A 19220-nucleotide genomic window follows, 5' to 3' on the forward strand; every position below is an offset into this window, starting at 1 on the left:
ATTAGTGTATTGGTGAGACCTGCGAAGGAAGTAAGAGGCCCAATTTCTTTCCAACGTGGCTGCTGTGCATATGACCCATTTTGACCCTTTAAAGGGGTCCCACCATGCTTTTCAAAATATATATTTTATATAAATATTGGTCCATAATACGGTTTTATACAAGTTTTAGCCTAAACAACCACTCGGATATTGAAATTTCATGTTGTGTCTGTTTCTAATTTCAAGCCCTTTCAGATGCAATACCAAAATGCCCTTTGTTGGCAACGGGGCGCTGTCTTTGGGCTAAAATTGGAACGATACAGAGAATATTATAGAACCATGATGAGAACCATGAGTCAATCGTAATCTTCTCTGTATCGTTAAGCTATTTTTCAATAGCTATAGTATAAACGAATTCCTGGTCTTAATGGTTAAGCATCAGGACGTCGCAGAGAATTCTCCCTTTTTAGACGCAACACCACTCGACTCATCGTTTGCCTGCTTTTCCCCCCTCCTGGCACCTCCAGGGTTTTGCAACAACGCGCGTCGGCCGGGTGGATGCAGCGTGTTGCGTACATTCCTCCACTCCGACCAACTGAGATCATCACTCCTTGGGATATTTAGAAACAGGAGGATGATGTCACCGGAGGCTGTGATTCACAGCAGATGTTATACCGTCTCTGTCGGACGGAAACCTCGCGGGTCCAAAACTGTTACTTTTCAGCAGGGGTCTTCAACAGGGGGTCCAGGGCCCTTAGGGGGTCCCCAGAGTTACTACAGGGGGTCCTCCAAATCTTTGTGTGATAGAAACTTTTTTCCTCCTTTTTTATATTAACCACTTGAACCCAAGCGTCCATATTCTGAGAACTTTAGCCAAAAATAGCAGATCTACAAGCTCACAACTCCTCGTTGTAGATCGCCTATTTTCGGCTAGGTTTGGTGAAGAGGGGAAAAAAGAGTGAAAGGTCAAGTTTATTAAGTATTGACGGTTCAAGTGGTTAAATATCTGAAAACACAAATTTACATGAATCCAAAATACACCGATGATTGTGCTGTCAAACGATGAAACTATATGGAAACTATGATAAGGTTGTGGGGATCCCTGCTTCATCTCTCTCTCAACTAAGGGATCCTTGGCCTGAAATGTTGAAGACCCCTGCTTTTCAGAATTCCATTTTTGTGGTGAAACAGCTGCGATCAAGTAAGGACGTTAATAATTGACGAAAGAAAACACAGAAGGTTTGAATATGGAGATAAGAGGTTTCTGCCTGTCTGACAGCAACGATATACTTTACAGTGTTGGTGTTGGGGGAAAGGGAAAGTGTGGGGGGGGGTGCATGACACATTACAACAGCATGCGTGGTCATTGTCAGCTAATTGCACTTGGAGCGGAACATCTGAGAAATGTCAATTTGCCTTTATGACGTTAGAGCTTTGCTGTGGTTTCATTCTTAGAGCCTGGCCTTGATTGGAATGTTTATCTTACCCCCATAGATCACGTCACTGGCGAGCTTGTTAGTAGGACACGTAAGTATGCTGTGCGTATTAGCACGGATCTCCTCCCCAAAAATCATGATCAAACCCCTTAGAATGTACCTCAAAACAAACAAATCGTTACACAGTCTGTGTCTTTCTTGCCTGTCTTATATGGCTGTTACTGTTAAGGAAATAGCCGATCTGTGACTGTGATTGATAGTTAAGAACCAAATGGACCCGTAAAGGTCTATAACTCGGAGAGTGTTCCATGTGTACACTCTCTGAGATATGGAGGTCCGGGGCCTAATAAGGCCAGACTACACCAAGGCAACTAGTTGCAACAAAACAGTTTTAAGGCCAGTCCACACCAATGCAACTCCTTGCAACTCCCATGGAGCTGCATTGGTGTGGAAGAATTGACTACATTGACAACAAGTTATTTTTCCACCAAAAATGCGAGGACCTTCTGTTGTGCAGATCAACTAAACGTTAACTCAGGGCCCTCACCTGTTGTTGCTGTCCCGCGGCCTGTCTGCCCAGGGCCTCCGGCAGACCCCGGGGGGCGGGCAGGTGGGTAAGGGAGGAGGGGGGATGGAGGGCAGGGGAGGCAGGTTCCTCTTGCCCTTCACCAAGCCGCCTGGCCCGCCCAGGCCCAGGCCGGGCCCTGCGGCGGGCGTGCTGGGCGGGGTGTGGTGCTGGAAGGTCCTCTGAGGTTTGGGCAAAGGGTTTATGGAGGGAGCCGGAGCGCCGGGCTCCGTGTACACGTTCTCCGGGTCGCCCCCGTCCTTCCTCCTCCTCCCACGCACGGAGGAGGAGGAGGACCGGGTGACGTCCAACGACCCGAATATGGGCTCGTTGCCCCGCCTCTCCGCCTCCTCCTGCTCCTCCTTGGAGGGAGGGCAGAAGAAGTTCCCGGGGAACGCCAGCGAGGACGGCTTGGCGGGGACCTCTTTCATGGCCTGCTCCAGTTTCTTGATGTGAGTGGAGACGGACTTCTTGTCCTGGGGCGGCTTCTCCGTGGTGCCCTTCAGTCCTCTGGGCCCCGCTTTCTCCACGCTCACCTCTCTGTCTCTGCTGCCGCTCTGGCCTTCTGGAAACTTGCACCTGGAATCCCCCGCTTTTCCCAGGTTTTCCTTCCCCGAGTCCTGCCTCTCCCAGCTTACGAGCCTCTTGCTGTCTGTCCTTTGCATCTCCAGGGTCTTGGTCTCCTTTTTCCTGATGGTTTCCGCCTCCTTCTGGCCCACGGCCTCCATTGTGGAGGAAGAGGAAGTCTGGCCAGGCTCCCTCTTACCTTCCCACTGTGAGATCTTATCCCGGATGCTGGCGGGTTTGGGTTTGAGTCCCGCCGGAGTCTTATTGTTGTTGAACTTGCCGCCACCGCCACCGCCGCACTGCAGCCCGTTCTCCATCCCGGGGATGATGGGGGTCCGGGGGTCGGCGGTGTTGGCCCTCTTGTGAGCCAGCATGTTGTCAGGGGGTCCCAGGCCGCCGCTCAGGGCCAGCGGGGGTGAGAGCGGGCGCTTGGGGGCCGGAGGAGCGGCCGCGTCTCTCTGGTCTCTGCTGTCCCCAGGCTCCCTGGACGCCTCTAGCCGCTGGGGCGCCGCTGACGACGGAGCCTCGCCAACCTTTAAGCCACAGCACTGGAACCTGCAGGAGCAGCAACACACGTGCAACAACATAAGCTTCAACACATGGACTTCAACACACAGTACATGCAGAAGTAAATAGTCATGACTAATGTCATTATTGTTTAAAACAAATCTAAAATGTTAAACTTCAAATGCCTCAGAAAATAGCTCAAATGGGAGCTCACACCACACGTCATGATGCGGCTCATTACTGCCTGAGGAAAAGTTACTGTACTTGAATCACGTTGCTGAGTAGTCTGTAAGATTTTAAGCCAATTGTTTGTTCTTGTGCCTAAACAAAAGTCGTAAAAATATAGCTGATTTAGTTGTACACAAAGCCTGACACTCTGTGTATGGCGTCTTGCCCTGCATAGCTCTGAGAATCAGTTGCACAATCTGAGCACTTATGTCCAAACCATGTCCAAATAGAAGAGGAGTTAATTTTTATGGAGTAAACAGGGAGGACTTCTTGTTAAAAGTCTAGTGTTTGTGGGGCTAGCTGTGCTGGAGAAACCCACTGACTGACTGACTCACTCCTGGAAGATTACTGGGTCGTGACCGTTTGAACCCTGGGTCTGGGGGTCAGAGTTTACAAGCTACGCACACAGTTATTTCTGGGGAGGGGATCAAAGCCTTTCCACAAGAAAGGGGAGGGAGGGGCGAAGTGTGGAGTGCGGACGTGCCTCTTTCCTCCTCTGAAACCCTGAGTTATGCTTATATGTCCTACGGCAAAAAATGCGTCCGATCTACAAGCTCACAACTTCGACGCATCCGTGGTGCAGTTGTGAGCTTTCATGCCGTATGACAGAGCATAAATCAGGCTTAATCTACATGCCACTAAGCTCCATTTTCTGGCTGTTCATCAAATGATCGGGTTTCCAAAGAAAAGCGAAAGCGAGGCCTCCCTTTAGTCAACTTCTGATGACATCACCGGATGTGAAAACTAACAGTCATGTTGCATTCTGGGACAAATCTCTGGGGGGGGGGGGGGGGGGGAAGCAATTCAAAGCTCTCTCTCTGTGGACTGAAACGGCAAAAAAAGAGAAAGGTGTTGTAATTTTTTGAACGATGACTATGAGCAACGAATGATGTGTGACCGAAACATATATAACAATCCCCTTGTGAATCTCTCTCTCTGGTCTGGTCTCTCTGTCTGTCTTTCCTCAGTTGAAGCAGCAGTTTTTATTAAGCATAAGGCGCAGCAGAGTATGGGGGGAAAAAACTAGGTCAAATAGGAAAAGTCAAGAAAGGGAGAAAATGAGTGGGAGGAGAGGGGAGGGGAGGGGAGTATAGAAAAAGGAGAAACAGCCGGAGGGGGAAAGAAAAGAGGGAGAAAGTGAGACGCAGGTGAGATCTTTTCTTGGCTCACGAGAGGACTTTGTTATAATGAGGGACTTGGGGAGGAGAGAGAGAGAGGGAGAGAGAGAGAGAGAGAGAGAGAGAGAGAGAGAGAGAAGGGGGGGGGGGGACAGGAGCAAACAGGAAGCTTGTGTCTCACCCATGGTTAGGGATGAGACCATATGAAAATTTCATATCACGATTATTGTGACCAACGAAATCGTGATCGCGATAATCAAAATCCATTATCCTGGGGCGGAACAAAGACAATTGATAGAGTGAAAAAAGACAGTATCAAGTACGTATATTGTAAGTACCTTTTACCAATTAAATTACAGAAGGGTTTAAGTGGTACCGGATATGCAGCTCGGCAAAGAAAAGGTGGAGGACGATATCACAATAAATTAAATCTCCACGATACGATTATCGTGGGTGTTTTTTATCACGATGATCAATATTCGATAATATGGCTTATCGTCCCATCCCTACCCACGGCTACGGAGGGGTGAGGGAGAGAGAGGAGAGTCAGCGAGGGAGGAAGGAGGTAACTAGGGTACATAAGCATAGTGACCAGCTGAGCTAACATGGAGACGAGGGGACGAGGACGAGGGGACGAGCTTGGACGTGGAACATCAGAAAGTCCAAAACGGTTTCTCTTTTTCTTTTTTCATTTGTTTAGCCTGTTTGTTTTTTGTTTGTTTGGTTTTTAAACACAAATCAGAAGGTCATATCCCCAGAGATCAGCTTTTCCCACACTGCAGCCCAGGAGTTTTTGAACACATCTAACAAAAAAAATAAGCATCGTCATCGTCGAGTCCCCTAACACTTACAGTAAATCTGTCACTGGACAGTGCCTTTGTCTGGCACGGATCTCAAAGTGGCATCCATATTTTCGGCATGTCGTCTGGGACGTGCAGAGAATTGCCTGGTTCCAGACCATAGACCCCACCCACTCTCAGAGTGGACTGTTTCTCTGGTCTGGAGCTGAGTACATGAATCGGCAGTTTAGCAGCCAAAAACTGCGGCTTATCCAATGAGCACGGGGGGTGGAGGTGGGTCTAACGAATATCCAATCCACGCAGCAGTTGAAACAATTCAAACGAAGTTCACACACACAGGCAGGCTGAGGCAGGCACACACACGCACGCGTGCGCACTGATTTCACCAAGCTGTTAATGTTGATTACATGTTTCTGGTCGCAGTTCTGTGTGGAAGCAGTCACTGGCACAGACAGAGACACACACACAATCACACACACACGCCGCGGCCGTGCGTCGCGTCCACCGTGCGTCTCGATCACCGTGCGTCGCGATCAGCTGAGTCTGAAATCAGGCTATGTTAGAGAGGCAGGGGCTGAAACTTCTAAAAGGGCCTTTTGGCGATGATATCGAAAATAGCAGACCTCCAAGCTCACAACGTGTCTTGGAGGTTGGCTATTTTTGGTGATTGATACAACACTGGTGTACGGCATGGAATCCTGCAGAGGGCAATTCTTTCAACATAAGATCCTGCATTCAAGTTCAGGAGAGTTTGTACAAGGCTGTTCTCTTGAATGCTTGCTTCAGGTTTGGCATGGAAAGGAGACATTTGCATTTCTTTCACCACAGTAAAAACTGCATTCATGGTCTGAAGAGGGCACTTTTTACAGGCGGATAAAAGGGCAGGGGCTCAAGCCCCCTTTGATGTCTATGTCTGCACGTGCCTGCATGTCGTAATAGGTTAGGTTTTGCACATTTTAAAAATGTTGAAACATAGCAAGCCTGTAGATCAAGCCCCAGGGGCCACAAGTTTCACAGCAGTATTTAACACTTCAAATCGCCATTAACCCTGCGATCATTGCTCTGATCAGCACGATTAGATTTGAAGGCTGAGTATTGGCCTGAAAACCCAGGAGCAAAAGTAATGCGCCGTGGGGCTGACAGAAGGGCCAACAGAATGTGATCACAGGGGGTATCAGCGAGTGCCCACAGGGGGACCAGTGTCCAGATACACCAGATGGTCATTTCCGCGCTGCTGCAGAAGTCTTGGTGGCCCTGCAGCTATTGTGTTACACCGCAATAGTTCTCTCACAGCTGCTTTATGAACTTTATGATGTCTGAGGATACAAGTTACTAGAACTATGCGTTAGTGGAGAACATAATATAGGGGCATGGGAACTGTAGTTGGCAGAGTGAACGTGAAATACTAGACACTTGTGGGGGTTTTGTACCCGGGAGTTGCGTAGTTATACCTGGAATATGTCCACTGGTCCAAAGTGGGAGCAACATCGCTGGAACTTTGACAGGACTTCAGCGATAAGGCAAGCACATTTTAACCAATTTCTGTTCATTTCGAAGAGCTAATGGGGCAGATTCTTGTAATTTTTGTATATATTTTTTGGAACATCATTATCTGCAATAAACATCTGATAATAACCTTTTTCAATATGTGCAGGCCTTTTTTCCCCTGTGAATTTCGATTTGACAGTAGTCAAAAAGTGTTCAAATGTCCATTAAGTTGTAACTGTAGTAATATTTGACGAGGAGTATCTATACTTTTGATCTGTAATGTCATGTCACCTACCCGTTCACTGATTGGTAGATACAGTTGTCAGTGTTTGTACAGAGCAGCAGGGCCCGCCCACCGGTCATGGTGCTAGCAGCTGGCATCCTGGACACAGAGAGAGAGAGAGACAGACAGAGAGGTTAGTAATGTAAAATAACATGAACAATACGGTCTGAAAGTAGCATCTATATCGCTGTTGACCATATGCATAATACAATCATTGCAAGATACACATACACACACACCAACACAATACAATATTCTAAACAGAAGTAAACACTGGGCAACCAGATAAAATGCCAGATGTGCGACGTCGGCAAAATAGAGATCTGCTACTTTTTCTGAGCGGTGCTAAGTGCTCCTACGTCTGGCTCTGTGTGTAGGTCCTTATGTCTGTACTGTATGAGCGTGGAATGTCCGTATTAATTTGAATCCTGAAAAAGTCGCACATCCGGCATTTTATCACAGTTTTGGACACAATGAGGTTTCCACCCGACAGAGACGATAATGTTTCCAAACACTGACAGTACGAAAGCAATCTTTGCGCTTTGTGTCTTCCTCAGGAAGTCAAACCTTAAGTCTCCCACATGAGAGACCAATCATCTACTGCTCTCCCAAGAGCCAATCCCTGCTTGTCCAGGGGATATACTGCGCTTATGTACTACATGCCAACCAGTAGATGCCCTACAATAACAATACACCAGGATGCAGGGGCTAACGGTCTCAATGGAAGAGTACAGAGACCACCTCCAACCACTGCACATCTACTAGTTATTGTATTAACATATTCTAAAATACAGATGTACTACTGTAGTATATGTACTGTATATAGCACCTTTATCCAAGGCAATACATTCACCCATTCAGACACACATTCACACACTGAAGGTGGAGGAAACCATGCAAAGCACAAACCTGCTCATCGGGAGCAATTAGGGTTCAGCTCAAGGACACTTCGACACTAACTCAGGGGGAGCCCGGGATCAAACTGGGAACCTTCAGCCACTCTAGTACAGCCACTCTACCCCTGAGCCACTGCCACCCAGTAAATTGTATTAACATACTCTACCTACCATACAGATGAGTTAAATATTTACTATGCAAACCCCGAAAGGGGTTTGCATAGTATATTGTATATACTATGTATATTGTGAACATACAATGGACTGGCATAAAAAAAAGTCTCACACTCTTGAGGCCTGCCAATCCACACCAATGCAACACCTTACAACCCCTTGCAACATGCTACTACTTTCAACTACTTGCATTGGTTTTGGACAAATTGTTGACTTAGGAATGTGAAAAAAAGGGGAAAAAAAGGCATTAATTCAAGTCTCCATGGGGTGTGTAATTGATAGGAAAGAATTGTCATTTTGACAATTGACAACTATCCCTTTAAAACTGTGTTGTTGCAAGGAGTTGCGACCAGTTGCATCGGTGCAGTCTGGCCTTTATTAGAGAAAGGTTTCTGACTGTAGTAGGTGATCGTACACAGTCCAGTCAAATAGCTCCTAGCCTCTCATTTCTGTGGCCTATGTATGAAACCTTGTCTCATCCCAAGCCAAGAAGCTGCCAAGAAGAGCAGACCTCACTGGCTGTGAAGCTGAATGTCCCCAAACTGCCAGTCCCCATCGCATCAGTAATTGGAGGATACAGCTCGAGACAAAGCCTTAAAATGACTGCTAGCCCGCAGCGGTAAACACACACCAGGAATCAAGGAATCCAATGCCCATGTGGCATTGTGGAAAACCCAATGAAAATATTGGAATGGAAACTCCCCCCGACCGTAATATAATTAAGCCCAATTAGGAAAACATCGGCGGCATTCCGAGGCAGCAGGAGAGGAGAGGAGAGGAGAGGGCACTCGGTTCAACTTTTTTCTTTCTCTTCCGAGGAGAAAGTTGTTGACAAGCTATATCACGCACCATCTCTCCTTTCACTCACCAGAAAGGATTTTCTGGAACATTTTCACGACTGCAGGCCTTATTATTATTAATTTTTTGTTGCACTTCACTTCACATCCCTCATGTGAGCTCCCATTCCATTCTACAAAGTTACTTCCTTAATGTGCAGTGCAGTGCATTGTGTGCGTGTGTGAGTGTGAGTGCGTGTGTGCATGACTACATGCAGTCATGTACATTTTGATGCCAATTCTTTCGTACTTTTACTCAAGTACATTTTGAATTCCAGACTTTTACTTGTAACTGAGTACTTCTACATTGCAGTATTGATACTTTTACTTAAAGGCCCGCTGACACGCCCCGAAATTATAATAGTATGATACAGTTAGAATGTAACATTAGAGTACTTTTTCCACCACTGTGTGTGTGCGTGTGTGTGTGTGTGTGTGCGTGCGTGCGTGCGTGTGTGCGTGCGTGCGTTTTCCCTCTGTACTACATTACGTCCAAAGCCATGCCAAGGCCAGCGTGAGGGGACATTCTCGGCCAGTTTGAAAACATTACTTGGTCCATTTGTCAAAGTTGTAATGAAACCAGACCCTGTCGGCACGTATAGCACGGCCGGGCCAAGACGTCCCTCATCGTGGAACAAGAGCCCGCGTGGGCCATGGCAGTCAGCGGGCCAAGGCCTGTAAACGCCCGGTCAAGCTGCCCTGGGATGGGGTACTGTGTGCTGGGTGTGTGTGTGTGTGTGTGTGTGCGTGTGTGTGTGTGTGTGTGTGTGTGTGTGTGTGTGTGTGTGTGTGTGTGTGTGTGTGTGTGTGTGTGTGTGTGTGTGTGTGTGGGGTACAGAAGAAGCCAGAGGGTCTCCTGGCCTGGCCTCCGTTCTGGCACCAGGTGTTGTTCTGGAAGCAAAGAGCCAACCAACCGTCTGGTAGCGTTTTACTCACTGTTTCACAATGTAGGCACAATTCAACCTTAACCCATTAAGACCATGAGGTCCATCCTACGAATGGCTTCTGAAAGCAGTGGTACGCGCACTTTCAGGATTCTTTTTTTTTATAGCAGATGTACAAGCAAGATACAAAGTGACAAAGAAGTCATCTAAAATCTAAAATGACACAGATGCTTTCCTGGTTATTAAATCAATGCACAGTGCCACAAGTAGAGATGCACGCATCCCAAACAAGATCTCACGCACGCTGTGTACGTGGGCATACCATACTGTACATCCACCCTGTTGGTTGGCCTACCATCCATAGACCAGCATATGGAGGGTTACGTGTGCATGCACATTGCACACACACGCACGAGTGAATGCGTGCGTGCGTGTATGCGTGCGTGCGTGTGTGCGAGAGAGAGAGAGAGAGAGAGAGAGAGAGAGAGAAACTCCAGCCAGATGTGTTGGAGGACTTTGGGGCTTTTGCAGGCCGTTAAACATTTCCTGAGCCCCCACCCCACACCCACCCCTCTCTCTCTCAATAAAGCAGCATTAGCTAACTCTGACGCTTCCCTCCCTCCCCTGCCTGACGATGTAGGGAATGCAAGCCCAAATTGGTCTAAATTCCACACATTGTCATCCCCCCCCGAAGGCAGCAGCAGCACAGCAAGTCACAGAGAATATGCCATAATTTGGGGTAGATTACGTAAAAAGCTAAACCAACTAAGCTAAGCCCCTCCCTGGGCTAATGACATAATTGGCCCTCTGGGGCCTCGGGCTCTGAAGTGATTCTGGCCCTGCTTGTACTGTATAATTTAACTGTCTTTATGTTTCTGTCTGTTCCCTCTGTTCTGCTACGAAGGAGATAAAGTATACAGACTTGCTCTCATCTGACATTATAGGTAAATGCAGTGCTGGGAGAATCACAACTTTTTTTTTACAGTAGAAAGAGTCCTATAGAAAAGAAGCTAAGATACAAAAGTATTGGCATCTGAATACACTTAAAAGTACCCAAAAGTAAGTGTACTCGTTATGCAGAATGTTGCTCTTGGCAAGTTTTCTTTCCCACGTTTTCAAAATGTGCAGATCTACAAGCTCAACGCATCGGGACCCGTTTTCACTATTTTCGAATGGCCGAAGTATAACATAATAGGACTCAAGTGGTTAATAATGTAATAATAATCAACACCAGCAAAGTAACTTGCAAGTAAGGCTGTGAAATAACTGAAGTGGAATATCGGTACAATATGTGCCACTGAGTGGAATAGGTATATAAATATACAGTAGTAGCTACAGTACAGTGCCTCCTGGTTGATAACTGTCATAGATACTCAGGGGCGTCACACCAAATTCTGGGCCCCTGGGTACAAGGATTCACTGCGGGGCCCCCCCCCCATGAATGTTAACTATTGAAAAATAGCAGATATACAAGCTCACAGCGCGGCACCGAGTGCCGCGCTGCGAGCTTGTAGATCTGCTATTTTTGAAAAATCGTGAGAATGTGTGCAAGAAACCTATGTCAAGGACCCCCCAAGATGATATGTATTTGGCCACGGACCCCGATCTCAAAATATTTAGTTCCAGGGACTCCCCCAGAAGCAACATTTTTGTTACAAATGTTCACAAAAAAAAAGACATATATTCAAAGATTTGCGCACATTTTCACGACTTTTCAAAAATAGCAGATCTACAAGCTCACAGCGCGGCACTCGGTGCCGCGCTGTGAGCTTGTATATCTGCTATTTTTCAATAGTTAAAGTTACTAGGGCCCCTCCACCTTGGGCCCCGGTAACTCAGTCCAACTTTCCTACCCCTTGTGACGCCCCTGTAGATACTCATAATTGTCGCTCACTCACGTCTTTTCCTTTCTTTGTGTCCATTGCTCCCCTCCCTCCCAGAGAGAGAGAGAGAGAGAGAGAGAGAGAGAGAGAGAGAGAGAGAGAGAGAGAGAGAGAGAGAGAGAGAGCGAGAGAGAGAGAGAGAGAGAGAGAGAGAGAGCGCCTACAGGCCTAAATGATTTTCAGCTGTGAGGCGAGCAAGGGTCACATGTTTGATGGGAGACATCAACCAACCAATCTCCACCCCCCTCTCCCCCCGCACACACCCACCCGCTCACCTTCTACCGCTTCTTTGACACCCAACAGGAACACATGAAAAAGAAAAAGCACGCAACAAAGAGTCCCAGGCAAATGAAGGAAGCAAGGAGGATTAAAGGGATAGTTCACCTCCAAAATGTTTCCGGCAGTGGTTCCGGTAGGAGAAACAAAGTAGACTCTTTGTGTCTCCATAGAGAACCACTTATTGGCTTAGGAAAGCGACAATAACAAAAAAAATATCCAGAAATTCAAGTCTCCAATGCAGTGCTCCTTCTGACATCCAGACTTTTCTTCAGAAAGCCGGAGGTAATACAACCACAAATTGACGTCATTCAGAACTTCTGATGGGAGGTCTCAGAACTTTCTTTCTCTGAACTCGTGCATACGCCTCCTAGATGTCCTGACTCTAGGAACTATAGTTCGGAAAGGCTGTTCGAACCAGAAGATCTTCCGACATCGGGTTGCTTGCATTATGGCCTTACAGACCTGTAAGGGTCCATGTGGTTCCATTTGTACACTTTCAGACTTACAGACCTGAAAGGATCCATTTGGTTTCCCAACTATCGATAATTTAGCTGGGGGACCCACTAGATATACCTCTCAAGGTCACCCACCGAACCCCAATTTGAGATCCTCTGCTGTAGTTAACGTTTGCATAAAATAAGAAGTGTTTTTCATTTGGGGTTTTACTAGGGAAGCAAAGTTCCATAGGGGAGAATGGAGAGCAGTGGAGAAATCGAAGGTGAGAGCAAAATAAAGGTGAAAGTGGATATTTGTAAGGGATAATACCAGTATACTGTTTCATTGCATGTGAGAATGTACTGCAGGTTTTTATGAGTAGAGGCTGCACAATGTGTAGCTATGGTGCCCCCAGGGTCAAAACGCATATCGCTGCTCTGAGGAGAATGTAAGGTAATTCTGCCTGGTATGGTATTATAAACATATTATCCCTTATAAGGTTGCTGCTCGGTGTGCGAAGCAACGTGTCTCGGTTGTCACGTTGGGGTGTCAGTGAGTTTAACCACTTAAAGCCCTACTTCAAAATAATATAAACAATATTGACTTGTGAAAGTATCGCGACACATTGTGAGGTTGGAGATCTGTCACTTTTGAATATCACTATTTCTTAAATCTTTTGTAATATTTCTGGACATGCCTAAAATAGAGACAAAAAATCTTGCCCCGTCCCCAATATTTCCCATATTATCATCCAAAACTGTTATTTTTCAGGATTCAAATTCAAAAATAGCAAAATTAGCAGATCTAAAAGCTAGATAGTGTCTAACATATATATTCTGTAATCTGTAGTATGTAAACATTTAAAGTTGTCCCTTATATCTGTTGCCCTACCTTTAAACATGTCCCTCCCTGCCTTGGGTGTCTTTATTGTGATGCTGATCGTCTGTAAGCATTGTATTTCTAACTTTTACTGCTGTGCTGTCTCTGGCGCCTGAATATCCCCCATGGGATCAATAAAGGTATTTAGTTTAGTTTAGTTTATTACCACATTTGTTATAAAAAACAAAACACAAACAAAAAAAATAGAACAATACATATCAAAGAAACAAGATACTGTGTGAGGAAAGGGAGAAGCCGGCAGGCTCATTTGTAATCCTTTCCTTAATGGCAAAGGTCATTAAATAACACAGATTAATTAAATAACACAAGCTCACAGCGCGGCACTCGGTGCCGCGCTGTGAGCTTGTAGATCTGCTATTTTTGAAAAATTGTGAAAATGTCTGTACATTTTTCAATATATATTTTTCAAAGCAAACCTTTGTAACTCAAATCTCTGCTTCTGGGGGTCCCTGGAACAACATATTTTGAGATGGGGGTCTGCAGCCAAATACATTTAATTGACATGAAAAGGTTTGAGAACCACTGATTTAGAGGAAGGATTTAGAAGTCGGGTCAAAGATCGGGACAAAGATATTCAAAGATTTGCACACATTTATTAGGGCAGTGATGACTTAAAGCCTCCGCAGACGGCAAGAGTTCACGTACAATCCGATGTCATCATTATTTCATCGCATCGTATGAGCATTTACACTACACAATCCTCTTCCTTGAAGATTATTGGCTTGTGTGTCCCGCTGTGATGCATCTACAGAGCTCCACAACCGAGGGCCTCTAAATTCGATGAATGATTGATTGTTCTGAAGTACGACAAAAAACAAACCATAGCGTTCCAAGAGAACCTGCCTCCATTGAGACTGTGTGCAGCAAGTTCCCCCACATCTTGTGAAAGCAGTAAACCTGGCAGCATGGCCGTTTTTACAACACTGACTGGGGTTACTGGGGAAACTCTACTGGGAAGCCTTGGCCACTGAGGCCTTTTGTCCCCCCTTACAGCCCATTGTTACGCTGACCTCCGCTGAGCAAGATGGCCGCCAAAACAATGCCGCGGGCCGAGGGGAGCCATCTGCTCCGGGCCAATAAAAACATCACAGGAGAGCAAGACCTCGGTGACCTCTGAAACTGGACACAGGTTTGAATCCCCGCCATGGCCATGTGTGCTGTCAATGGACCTTGAGCAAGTCAATGAACCCTGCAGTTATAGGGGAGGCAGCCACATTCCTAAATCATCTCTTGTCGGGTGGAAAAATCATATGTACAAAATTGTTACTTTTCAAGAATCAAAGTCAAAAGTACAAAAAGTTGCAGTGTTTCGAGCTTGTGTATCTGTTACTTTTGATGCTTTTGTGTGACATGGTAAGTATGATCAAGTAGGGTGTTAATTTACCAAACAACACAAAAAGTTAGAATATAGAGATAAGATGTTTCTATCCGACAGCAACGATAATGTTAAACGTAATGCATTCCTGACAGAAACAAGTGTCACACAGTCCTAGACCAGTGGTTCTCAACCTTTTCAGACCGCGACCCCCAAAATAATCATATTTTAACTGGGGACCCCCCACCCTGACGAGCACTAAGAGTTGAGGCATTATATCTGCATGCTCACGCGAGGCGTTGTCAGCATGTAGATCAGTTATTTTCACAATTTCTGCCTCTAATATTTGAGGATTTGGTCAATGTTTAATTTGTCATTTTAGAGGTATTAAAAAGTCCTTAAATTGTCACTTTAGAAATGTGCTTATACCCTCAATAAACTTTATGTTGGTTTGTTTACTTTTGAGTGAGAAAACAGTGTTTCACATTAAGCTAATCATCTGGGGACCCCAAAAAATAATGTGGGGACCCCCCTGGGGGTCCCGACCCACATGTTGAGAACCACTGCCCTAGAAGATTCCATAATGTCTTGCCTATTATGCTACGTCAGCCCAACACCCCGTTCCGCTTTGTATGCAGTGTGAGGTTCTTCAGAGCACACTGAAGAACTATAGTTGTGGCACTATTTCTTCTTCCTTAAAACTATTCAGCTCATGTGTTTCCGGTTGCCACAGAGAAGGCTAAAGCAACAATAGAACCTTGTTTACTCTAGTGTGTGTAAACCATCCAACATGGCTCGCCTTCCTGGCCAGCATAAATTACAAAGAACAAAGGTCTTCCACTACTATTATCTCAGTTTGCTTACAAGGGAGTGTCTGGCAGAAACCCCAGAGCCGGGTAATGTATTTGTAATTGTTTAGAATTTTAACTGAAAATGTTTTATTTTGACTGTTTCATTACACTATGTCATGTAAATACATAAATAAAATGTTACCACATATTCCGCATTAAAAATCTTTGCCCCAAAAAACGACAACAACCTGGGATGATGTTTCCACTAATTATCTATACACAGCTAGTATGTAATACAGCGGTCCTCAGACATATTCATGTCAAGGATCAATAAATGGGGGCGCCCGCTGGCCTGGTGGTCAAGGCGCATACCACATACTAGGCTATGATGCCTGCTGGCGTCGCCGGTTCGATTCCCGATCCGGACGACCTTTGCCGCATGTCATTCCCCATCTCTCTCCCCATTTCCTGTCAGTCTACTGTCCTGTCAATAAAGGCATAAAAAGCCAAAAAACAAATCTTTAAAAAAAAAAAAAAAAAAAAAAAAAAAAAAAAAAAGGATCAATAAATGTGTTTGGCCGCAGACCCTATTTGAAAAGATTTTGTGCCACGAATTTGTGTTCAAGAACAGGGACGTGCAGAGAATGTTAGAGAGGCAGGGGCTGAAATTTCTAAAAGGACCTTTTGGTGAAAATATCAAAAATAGCAGACCTCCAAGCTCACAACGTGTCGCAGCTGTGAGCTTGGAGATTGGCTATTTTCGGTGAGTGATACACTGAACTAAACATAATCAAGTCAATACTGGAGATGTGGCGTAACGGCATGGATTTCTACACAGTGAGGTCAATTATTTCAACATAAGATGCTGCATTGAAGTTCAGGAGAGTTGAACAGCAATTCTCTTGAATGCTGCCTTCAAGTATGGCATGGAAAGAGGGCATTTGCATTTCTTTCACCATAGTGAAAACTGCATTCATGGTCTGGAGAGGGCACTTTTTACAGACGGATAAAAGGGCAGGGGCTCAAGCCCCCTTTCATGTCTATGTGTGCATGTGCCTGTTCAAGAACATTCTAACTTACTGAATTTCCCCCTTGGGATAATAAAGGTATCTATCTATCTATCTATCTATCTAAATTCAACTACGGAGGTTGTGGGTTAGAATCCACCGTGGTGCATCCGGCTTAGTCGAGCGAACAACACAATTGGCCGTGTTCAGGGTATGGCGGGGAGCAGGGTGTTATTTAGCATTGCACATAATCCTAGAGGCTGGGGAGGAGCCTGTCAGCGGGGAGTGTTGGGTGGGAGGAGTATTATTACGAAGGCTCTCTATGTCCTCCCGGTGGGAACTCCTCACTGGCAGGTGAGCCAGCAGGATACAACAGCAGTGACAACACAACAATACATGGCATAAGAGCTAAATTGGGAAGGAAAAGCGGGTAAAAAGGGTAAAAACAAACAAAAAAAAGTTTTGAATGAGCTTGAACTTGTAGATCAACTAATTTCAAATAGCCGAACTATAGGGTTCAAGTGGTTAAAGTGATTTTGATGCTATATTAACTCATTTTGCTGGGGACCAACTGGAACCCCCTCAAGGACCCCTGGGGGTCCTCGGACGTCACATTGTCCTGGTATTAAAAGTCATCAGTCCAAAATGGAAAGTGAGAGCTGTTTGCAGCTCATCACAGACGACATGCTCTGTCAGCCGGTCAGACTCTTGTCTGTCCACAATTCGTGAACGAAAACTGAGAGCTGGTCGCAGTTTGTTACAGAATCACTTGCATGTTCCAGTATTCATGCTTCAAAGATGATTGACGTATGCAGCCACGAAAGGACATTTTGAAACATGCAGCTTTTGCTTAAAAGCTGGAGAAACCAAACCCCACTGCGTTGGCTGGAACTTGGAACACAAACCTGTGTGTTCATTCCTTTCCATTGAAAATAATGGTGATAAAATTGCTGGCACTGAAAAGAGTTTCCCACTGGACACGTAACCTTCATGCTGCGATGCATAACTTTTTGTGTGTGAACAATGTTATTTTTTACCAATCTGTACAGGGAGAATATTGTACTCTATTGTACTCTCTGGCAGAAACCTCATATCTCCATAATGTAACCTTTTGTGTGTTTTTTTTGTAAATGAATGCCATTCCTGATCACACTACAGCGTCACACAAAGCTGTTTTTGAAATTGAAACGTCCTGAAAAAACGTAACAGTTTTGGACTGAGGTTTCCGCTCGACGAGACGATACACCGTAAACAGCACGACCGTGGTGGTGGAAGATGCTCTTCTTTGGAGAAGTGTACAAGCCGTTCTCAGGTAGGACCACTACTGGTTGACAAGTGCTATATAGCATGAAGCTTCTTGTCCAAACCAGGCTGTCTGTATGGGATCAGCGACTGTAATGTCACATGGAACATGGAAGTTAGTATACGGACTGCAGCTTTAAGAGTGAGTGAGCGAAGACCATGACAGGTTTTTTAGGCCGTAGCCCAAGGTTTGTGCGGAGCGCTGATAAGACAAAAGCACCTGTGAATTCACTATGAAAACATGTGTGAGGTAAAACGGAGAGGAAGACAGCCAAGACAAACAAGACTGTTGTCTCATGGTGCGCGTGCATGTGTGCACGTGCGCGTACGCACACGCACACGCACGCGTGCGCTCACACAGACCTAACGGCCTTACAGAGCTGACCCAGACAGAGAGAGATAGCCCAGGTCATTCACAGGGCATCAGAGCCTCGCATCAGTTGTATAACAAACCTTGCAGGAGATCCTTATCAGCCGATAGAGGATTTTGTGAAATGGACAGACTTTAATGTGCATGCGGATACACAAATGTGCACGTGCATGTGTGTGTGTGTGTGTGTGTGTGTGTGTGTGTGTGTGTGTGTGTGTGTGTGTGTGTGTGTGTGTAGAGGGGGAACAGCGGGAGATGGAGTTACTTGGCAGGTTGATGTTATCACTAGTAGGTAGCTTCGACCAATTTAAAGGACAACTTTAGTTTTTTACAACAAGGGTTCATATTTTAGATTGTAATTAGAGAAAAGAAAATATGAGTGTTAAAATGTTTTCATTGACCGCTTTCTATCTTTTTAGCCATTTTAGTATTTTGATTTCAGTGGGTGGGGGCATGCGTAGAAGTGGCTAAATATGTATTTTTAGACACAGTAGGCTGACAATTTCTTTGTTACTATTTACACCAGCCCCCATAAGTCACATCTGTCCATGAAAGATTGCGATGCATCTTGGGAATGGGCTTATTGTGTCTAAAAATACATATTTAGCCACTTGCATGCATGCCCCCAACCTGGGCCATGCATGCAAATCAAAATGGTTAAAATCATTATTTCTGTTAAATTATTCTCCACTATATAGCTGAGAAACTATATGACCCGGTGACCTATGATGACGTGTCGATGTTGTAATTTACTTGGATGTTGGAGGTAAAGAAATTCTACAGAAAAAGAGAGTTTGGATTTCAAGAAGGTGAAGGGGAAATTTTACAGATTTACTGGTTGAGTCATCATTATTGGGACATATATCACATGTGTGTGCTTGTGTCACGTTGGCACTCATACCAGTATATCAGCTGACATGAGTTTATCACCAGGAGTACAATAACAAAACATAATCATTTTAGCCCAAATCCCCACCCAACACAACAGTGGTCCCCAGGTTGATTCTTAGTCAGGGTGGTGGTCCCTGGTTCACAATCAGATGAAAACCCCTGCTATAGACAAATTCCGCTTCGCACCGCAGTTATGATTGCACGTCTGTGGTTTTGTCTATATACTTTGTGCGATGAATAGTGAAACTAGCATACAGTATGTACACACTCACACCGTATCGCAAAT

At 45.4% G+C, this 19220-nt stretch overlaps 1 protein-coding gene across 1 annotated transcript in view; it reads right to left on the reverse strand.

The window, feature by feature from the left end:
• The window catches only part of LOC308294546 (DENN domain-containing protein 2A), an 84597-nt gene that overhangs the window by 39501 nt on the left and 25876 nt on the right, over positions 1–19220 (reverse strand). Inside the window, exons 2-3 of the mRNA XM_080737277.1 lie at positions 6984–7070; positions 1963–3102 (exon numbers count right to left, since the gene is read on the reverse strand). Coding sequence (XP_080593403.1) covers positions 1963–3102; positions 6984–7069 — 1226 coding nt within the window. The 5' untranslated portion in view covers position 7070. The remainder of the gene's footprint in view (positions 1–1962; positions 3103–6983; positions 7071–19220) is intronic.

Source organism: Nannobrachium achirus (assembly GCF_963921795.1).
Source record: "Nannobrachium achirus genome assembly, chromosome: 11".
Lineage (NCBI taxonomy): Eukaryota > Metazoa > Chordata > Actinopteri > Myctophiformes > Myctophidae > Nannobrachium > Nannobrachium achirus.